This window comes from Etheostoma spectabile, chromosome 5 (genome assembly GCF_008692095.1).
Source record: "Etheostoma spectabile isolate EspeVRDwgs_2016 chromosome 5, UIUC_Espe_1.0, whole genome shotgun sequence".
In the NCBI taxonomy this organism is placed as follows: domain Eukaryota; kingdom Metazoa; phylum Chordata; class Actinopteri; order Perciformes; family Percidae; genus Etheostoma; species Etheostoma spectabile.
The window spans coordinates 37,603,385-37,612,383 of record NC_045737.1 but is presented as its reverse complement, the minus strand read 5'-3'; the positions used below and the strand labels follow the sequence as shown (position 1 = coordinate 37,612,383).

General features: G+C 42.8%; 1 protein-coding gene across 1 annotated transcript in view; it reads right to left on the bottom strand.

The window, feature by feature from the left end:
- The window catches only part of capn9 (calpain 9), a 55,500-nt gene extending 53,516 nt beyond the window's left edge, over window positions 1-1,984 (bottom strand). The window contains 1 exon segment of the mRNA XM_032516528.1: window positions 1,641-1,984. Coding sequence (XP_032372419.1) covers window positions 1,641-1,844 — 204 coding nt within the window. The 5' untranslated portion in view covers window positions 1,845-1,984.
- Window positions 1,985-8,999: the final 7,015 nt, after the last annotated feature.

Sequence of the window (8,999 nt, the reverse complement as noted above, 5' to 3'; positions counted from 1 at the left end):
CACACACACACACACACACATCAACTGAAGCATTTACTCTCGAGAAACGCCCAAGACAGAAATGTGTAGTCATTGTAGCGAACACGACTCGTGTCAAATCAAGAAAGCTTCCACAAATGTCTCAAAGCTGATTGGCTGCATTCCAACCAATCAAACGCCTCGGCTGCTGCAGCGTGTTTCATTTGCAGACAACATCGAGGCGTATGAGCTCGGAGCGAGCAAACTGCCCCGTACCTGGCTCTATTTACATTATTCTCCTGCCAAACTGGTTCTGCAGCTACGCGTATGACTGGATAAACACTTAATTTCTTTCTTTGTATTTAAAACCAAAGAACTTTAACCCTCCTGTTGTCCTCGGGTCAAATGTGACCCCTTTAAATAATGTCTATATCTCAAATATGGGTATGTTATATATAAATATGAGTTTCTTTTTAACCAAATTACCACAATGAATGGATTAGATTCCTTACAATTGATCCCTTTCATTCCTCTGATCTTCACTATTAGTCAAAATAATTCATACTTTCTGCTTTTTTTTCCTCAAATATTAGGTATAGTTCTGTATAAATGACGGTTATTGACCATGAATTACAAAACGTAGTGTAAAACTAGTGGTAGTAAGGTTTCAAAAAGTCTGAAAAAGGGACAAAAATGTCAATTTTTTTGTTTGTTTTTTACCCGAGAGGACAACACAAGGGCTAAATTAGCTTGCACTTTATGTATTCAGTACCATCACATCAGTAATTAGAGATTCTCTGTAATTCTGTATTTCTAACACTCATTCAGTCATTTATTTAATCCGGTTGTCCTGAGTTTTGTCCCATTTATAAGACTTTTTAGCGCCTATAAGAAATGTAAATGTGACCAGTTGTGTCCCCAAAAACCGCTAGAATATTAAATATTAAAGCAGGTGTTGACCCATCAAATCACCTGTCAACATTTCATTCATTCAACATTTCAAAAACTGAATGGAAGACACAAAGCTGCTCAGTCTTAACAGGTCCAAAGACATTTGGACACTTTTCTGGCTAAGTTCTGACCAGACCATAGACCCCTTTAAGTCCAGATCCAAGACGTGTGTCTGTCTGTGTGTCTCCATACTAACCCATAGACCCCTTTAGGTCCAGATCTAAGACGTGTGTCTGTCTGTGTCTCCATACCTTGCATAGACCCCTTTAAGTCCAGATCTAAGACGTGTGTCTGTATGTGGTCTCCCACTCACCCTAGAACCCTTGAATTCCAGATCTAAGACGTATGTGTGTCTGTCTGGGTGTCGCCATACCTTTGCATAGACACCTTAAGTCCAGAGCAAGAGGGGGACTGTTTGTGTGTCTCCATTACCTTGCATTCGACCCCTGTAAGGCAAGATATTAAGAGTGGTATGTCTGTGTGTCTCAATACTAACCCATAAAACATGTGAAGTCCAGATCCAGAGTGGGGTCTGTTTCTGTGTGTCTCAATGATTAAACCCATAGACCCCTTTAAGTCCAAGACCCGAATCGTGTGTCGTCGTGTGTTCCATGCTAACATAGACCCTTAAGTCCAGATCCCAGAAGGGTCTGTCTGTGTGTCTCCTCACCTCGGAACAAGACCCTTTAAGTCCAGATCTAAGACGTGTGTCTGTCTGTGTGTCTCCGTACCTTGGGTCTCTTCCATTTTACGTCCACGGGGACAGCCTCGCTGAAGAAGAGCGAGGAGTCGGCTGCGGGGAAGTCCGGGTCCTCAAACAGGACCCCCTTCTGGAGACACTCCTGCCTCAGCTGCTCGAAGGACTTCCCGTCCGCCTGCGTGTCCACGGCCTTGGCGGTGGACCCCCTGGCCGACAGAGTGGACTGGACAGGCATGGTCTTCAGAGGGGACAAGCTCAACGAGTGGAGGGAGAGGGAGACGGAGACGTGAGGTGGTGTGTGATGGAGCGAGGCTCCCGCAGTGTGTGTGTGTGTGTGGGTTTGATGCAGGGACAAGACTGTCAGGACTCTCAGGGACACACCCTCCACACACAAACTGGTTTGTCCTCCTGTGGGTGTGAACCTCGCCCTTGCTCTCTCTCTCTCTCTCTCTCTCTAGTTTCTTATCTCTCTCTCTCTCTTTGGGCTTGGCCTGCAGGAAACTGGAAGAATGAATTCCTGATGGTTTTGGCAACAGATTCAATAAAAACCTGAAGTACTCGTTCATATCAGCGTCTCTGAAAGGGTTTAAAGTCCTTAAAGGACCACAGAAGTCTTACTGAACTATAAGTGGTCTCATTTATTCATTCACTCATTCATTCACTCATTCATGATTTTCACCATTTTCAGAGGCCAATGAGGTTTCTGAGTCTTTTTAAAATGCCATAAGCAAAGATGAGAGGACATTCCTGAAATTTTTTTATTTTTATTTTTGACCTTTATAATCATCTCGTGACCTCCAGGTTTTGAGCCAAAGCCAAATAATAACAGGACAACAATTTCTCTTATGAACATTTCCACGTGCGAATTTATAAAATAGACGCAGAAATCTGAGTTTTTTTAGATTTCGACACATATAGTAGTTGTCACACACAAGTTGTAATGACATGTTTTGTCTACTGAGGTATTTATTGTGTAGTTAGTCCACGCTTAAACACGCCGAGTCACCTTCTCCCACAGTGATCTTCCACGTATAAAGGTGGAGAATTGGCTTCTTAGAACTGGATATAAGACGTAGTGTGATAAAGTAGATCAACAGCTTTTTTTGTGTTTTGCCTAATTATTTTATAATTTATCATTTCAACTGTTTTATTGGTTGGGAAATTACAATTTACACTCTGTTTTGTTCACCACACACAGGCCTGAAATACACACACATGCTCAGGTCCTGTACATGCACTAAGTCAGAGATGTCAGAGTGGGGGGGGCGCCCTGAGAGGTTGGGGGGTGCAGGGCCTTGGTCAAGAGCACCTGGCAGTGCCCAGGGACTTAAACCAGCAACCCTCAGGTTCCCAACCCAAATTTCCGTGGGTTTTTCCCCAAATTTTGAAAGCAAATATTTTTTTACATTGGTCACTTTTTTGACACTTTTGATCACTTTTTTACTCTCTCTCTCTCTCTCTTTCTCTCTCTGTCTCTCTCTTTCTCTCTCTCTCCGTCGTCGTCCTCTGTGTCTCTCTTTCCCCTCTCTCCTCTCTCTCTCTGTGTGTCTCTCCTGTGGGTCCTCTGTGTCTTCGCTGTTTCCTCTCCTCGGTCTCTGGTCTCTGTGTGTCCGGTCTTTCTCTCTGTGTCTCTGTGTCTGTCTGTCTCTCTGTGTCTCTGTGTGTCTGTCTGTCTCTCTGTGTCTCTCTCTGTGTCTCTCTTTGTGTCTCTCTGTGTCTCTGTGTGTCTGTCTGTCTCTCTGTGTCCTCTCTGTGTCCCTGTCGTCTCTCTTGTGTCTCGGGTGTCTGTCTGGCCCTCTGGTGTCTCTCTGTGGTCTCTCTGTGTGTCCTCTCTGTGTCTCTCTGTGTGTCTGTCTGGCTCCTCTCTCTTCCATCAAATTCAAATTCAAATTCAAAGAAGCTTTAGTAGCATGACCATGAGTGAACTACAGTATTGCCAAAGCTCATAAACAAGGAGACTTGAATCACTTACATCAACAATCATACCAACCAGAACGAACTGATGCTATCAGCAATCAACATGACATGTCTCCTCTCTCTCTCTCTCTCTCTGTCTATCTCTGTGTCTCCTCTCTCAACTCCTGTCTATCTCTTGTTCTGTCCTCCCTCTAACTCTCCTGACCCTTCCTCTCCTCCCTATCTTCTCCTACTCTCTCTCTCTCTCATCTCCACCTCTCATCTCTCATCTCTCCTCTCTCTCCTCTCTCTCTCTTCTCATCTCTCTCTCTCTCTCTCTCTCTGGGGGCCGTGTAGAAGTGTCTGGGGGGGTTGCCACACATCTTCCTGCTGCACCCTGTCCCCACCCCATACACTCCGGATGACCAGGTCCTCGTTTGTCCTCCGTCCGTGCAGCAGCGACCATTCCTGTCTGCATCACAGCGGCATGGCCCGCCCATAGACCCAGACGAGGACACTACAGTCGTCTCTTCAGATACCACGCATGGGTTTAAAAAAATAGACAATAATGCTCAAACCCTTAGAATTCCCTATATCAAGGCAACTGGGAACCTGCATCGTCAATTGCCATTCCAAAACACCTCAAATCTGTGTAGGAGCAGGAGGGAGTGGTGTGGGGACTGCTGATATGGAACACCAACGAGCGGTACACCGTGTCCTGTGAGGGTTTTGATGGCGTAATTGAATAGCAAAACTAAATAAGCTACTCCATGTTCAAAGTCCTTGTTGTGGATGGGAATTGTGTGATGCAGTGCTTCAGCAGCTCTTGGAGTAGCAGTTTGACCTAAATTACAGACTTGAAATTTACCTAAACCTGCTCTTGAACATTGGCCAGGTGTACTTCACCTGGACATGTTGACTGTGTACATGTGTACCTTCACCTGGGCATGTGTACCTTCACCTGGACTTGTGTACATGTTCCCTCACCGGCTGGACCATGTACCTTCACCTGTGCATGGTTGCGACTTCACCTTACTGGACATGTGTACATGTTACCTTCACGCCTGGAATGTGTACCATGTTTACCTTCCCCTGACCTGTACATGTGTACATGTGTACCTTCTCCTGGACATGTGTACCTTCACCGGACCTGGACATGTGTACATGTATACCTTCACCTGGACATGCGTACATGTGTAGCTTCACCTGACCTGGACATGTGTACATGTGTACCTTTCACCTGACCATGGACATGTGTCCATGTGTCTTCCCTGACATGTGTACCTTCACCGGACCTGTGTACTATGATTGTACATGTACTTAGACCTTCACCTGGACATGTGGACATGTGTAGCTTTCACCTTCACATGTGTACATGTATACCTTCACTTGGACATGTGTACATTATACCTTCACCTGGACATGTGTACATGTTTACCTTCACCTGGACCTGTGTACATGTGTACCTTCCCCCTGGACATGGGTACATGTACTACCTTCCCGCTGGACATTTCACATGTATTACCTTTCACCTGACATGTGTACTTTCACCCCTGGACATGTGTACATTTATCCTTACACCTGGACAGTGTAATGTACCGAAGTGTACCTTCACCTTGACATGGGACATAGTACCTTCCTCTACCTGGACATGTGTACATGGTAAACCTTCCACCTGGACATGTGAATGAAAAAAAAAAAAATTACCACCTGTGTACATTGCTGGACATGGTTACATGTGTACCTTCACCTGGACATGTGTACATGTGTACCTTCACCTGACATGGGTGTACATGTATACACTCACCTGGACATGTGTACTTCCTTCACCTGGACATGTGTACTGTGTACCTTCATCCCTGGACGTACATGTTACCTTCACTGGACATGTTACCTTCACCTGTACATGTGTACCTTCACCTGTGACATGTGTACATGTGTACCTTCACTGGACCGGGACATGTGTACATGTTTCCTTCACCTGGACATGTGTACATGTGTACCTTCACCTGGAACTGTGACATGTGTTACCTTCACCTGGACATGTTACATGTGTACCTCACCTGGCCATGTGGACATGTGTACCTTCACCTGGACATGTTACATGTTTACCTTCACCTCGACATGTGTACCATGTGTACCTTCACACCTGACCTGGACATGTGTACAAGTTTTACACTTCACCTGGACATGTGACTGGGTACCTTCACCTGGACATGTGTACATGTGTTACCTTCACACTGGACATGTGGACATGTGTACCTTCACCTGACTGACATTGTACCATGTGTACCTTTCCACCTGACATGTAACATGTGTACCTTCACCTGGACATGTGTAATGTGTACTCTTCACCTGGACATGTGTGACCAATTACCTTCACTGGACATGTTACATTTGTACTTCCCGACCTGGACATGTGGTACCTTTTACTTCCCCGGAATGTGTACTGTTACCTCACCTGACCTGACATGTGTACATGTGTACCTTCACCTGGACATGTGGACATGTGTACCTTCACCTGACCTGACATGTGTACATGTGTACCTTCACCTGGACATGTGGACATGTGTACCTTCACCTGACCTAGACATGTGTACATGTGTACCTTCACCTGGACATGTCTACATGTGTACCTTCACCTGGACATGTGTACATGTGTACCTTCACCTGACCTGGACATGTGTACATGTTACCTTCACCTGGACATGTGTACATGTGTACCTTCACCTGACCTGGACATGTGTACATGTTTACCTTCACCTGGACATGTGTACATGTGTACCTTCACCTGACCTGACATGTGTCATGTGTACCTCCCCTGGACATGTGGACATGTGTACCTTCACTGGACTTTGACTGGACACTGGTACATGTGTACCTTCACCTGACTGCATGTTACATGTGTACCTTCACCTGGACATGTGCATGTGTACCTTCACCTGCCTGACATGTGTACATGTGTACCTTCACCTGGAAGACATGTCTACTATGGGTACCTCAACCTGGACATGTGTACATGTGTACCTTCACCTGACCTGGACATGTGTACATGTTTACCTTCACCTGGACATGTGTACATGTGTACCTTCACCTGCCTGGACATGTGACATGTGTACCTTCACCTGGCCATGTGGACATGTGTAACCTTCACCTGACCTGGACATGTGTTACATGTGTACCTTCCACCTGGACATGTGACATTTTACCTTCACCGACTAATGTGTACATGTGTACCTTCACCGGACATGTCTACATGTTTGTACCTTCACTGACATGTGTACCTTCACCTGACATGGCATTTGTACAGTGTTTACCTTCACCTGGACATGTGTACATGTGTCCCCTCACTGACCTGGACATGTGTACATGTTACCTTCACCTGACATGTTGTACATGTGTACCTTCACCTGACTGGACATGTGTACATGTGTTACCTTCACCTGGACATGTGGACATGTGTACCTTCACCTGGACATGTAACATGTGTACTTCACCTGGGCATGTGTACATGTGTACCTTCACTGACCTGGACATGTGTACATGTGTACCTTCACCTGACATGTGGACTGTGTACCTTCCCTGATAGACATGTTACTGTGTACTTCACCTGGACAGTGGAACATGTGTACCTTCACCTGGACATGTGTACATGTGTACCTTCCTTCAACCTGACTGACATGTTGTCATGGTTTACCTTCACCTGGACATGTGTACATGTGTACCTTCACCTGACCTGGACATGTGTACATGTTTACCTTCACCTGGACATGTGTACATGTGTACCTTCACCTGACCTGGACATGTGTACATGTGTAGCTTCACCTGGACATGTGGACATGTGTACCTTCACCTGGACATGTGTACATGTGTAGCTTCACCTGGACATGTGTGACATGTGTACCTCACTGACCTGGCCATGTGTACGGTGACTTCACCTGACTGAATGTGTACTGTTGTACCTTCACCTGGACATGTGGACATGTGTACCTTCACCTGGACATGTGTACATGTGTACCTTCACCTGGACATGTGGACATGTGTACCTTCACCTGGACATGTGTACATGTGTACCTTCACCTGGACATGGTGCGCTGCAGCCTCAGGGGGGCAGTACACAGCAGTAGTGGGAGAAGTACTCAGATATCTCACTTGTGTAAAAATGTCGCAGTGTAGAAACGTGTGAGTAAAAGAACAGAGTAGTCTGTATTGTTAGTGTACATAAACAACAAAATTGGATGCAGCCGTATCAGTGCAAACATCAGCAAACGTGCAAAACAGGTGAATAAGTAAATACAAATAAAAGAGTTTGAAACAAGAGACATGATTGTTAAAAAAAATGTCCTCGCTGTGATTTTGTTGACTTTGACGCGTTCCTATGTCCCAGTGTTGTGTTGTGAAGACTTTTTTTCAGATTATAAAAATTTAAATTTAAATTTGATCACAAAAAAAAAAGAAAATACAAATGTACACTGCAAAATTCATCCTCAATTCTCCAGTGTTAAGTGCAGTTATGGCTTGGGGGAAAAAATTCTGAATTAACAATTTTACTAAAGTAAAAAGTAATAGTCCGCATGTCAAATCCAGCATGAAAGGTCCCCAAAATTAAGTTTTTATACCTTAAAGTTTTTTTATACCCTCCTGTTGTCCTTGGGTCAAATTTAAGCCGTTTACAAAAACTTTCGATATCTGATCTATGACAAAAGAACGTTGAAAAAAGTGACAAATGTTGAAAAAAAAACTACAACGCTGAAAAAGTGACCAAAAGAATCAGAAAAAGTGACAAAAAAACATCAAAAACATTGGAAAAAGCGGGAAAAATATTGTAAAATTGATTGAAACGTAATTAAAAAAGAAACTTCAAAAAAGTGACAAAAAAATGAATAAAATTGACAAAAACATTTAAATAAAATTGACAAAAAATAGGAATAAAATTGACAAAAAAATGAATAAAATTGACAAAAAATAGGAATAAAGTTGAAAAAAAAATTTAAATAAAATTGACAAAAAATAGGAATAAAATTGACAAAAAAATGAACAAAAATTGACAAAAAATAGAAATAAAATTGACAAAATAGGAATAAAATTGACAAAAAATAGGAATAACATTTACAAAAAATATGAATAAAATGTACAACAAAATATGAATAAAATTTATAACAAAATAGGAATAAAATTGACAAAAAATAGGATACAATTTACAAAAAATAGGAATAAAATTTACAACAAAATGTGAATAAAATTTACAAAAAAAATTAGAGTAAAATTGACAAAAAAATAGAATAAAATTGACAAAAAATAGGAATAAAATTGGCAAAATAGGAATAAAATTGGCAAAATAGGAATAAAATTGACAAAAAAATAGGAATAAAATTGACAAAAAATTAGAATAAAATTGACGAAAACGTCGAGAAAAGTGTTGAAAAAGAACAACAAAGGTTGAAATTTCAACCCAGAAAAACACAAAGTTGCAGGTCGACAACACAAGGGTTAA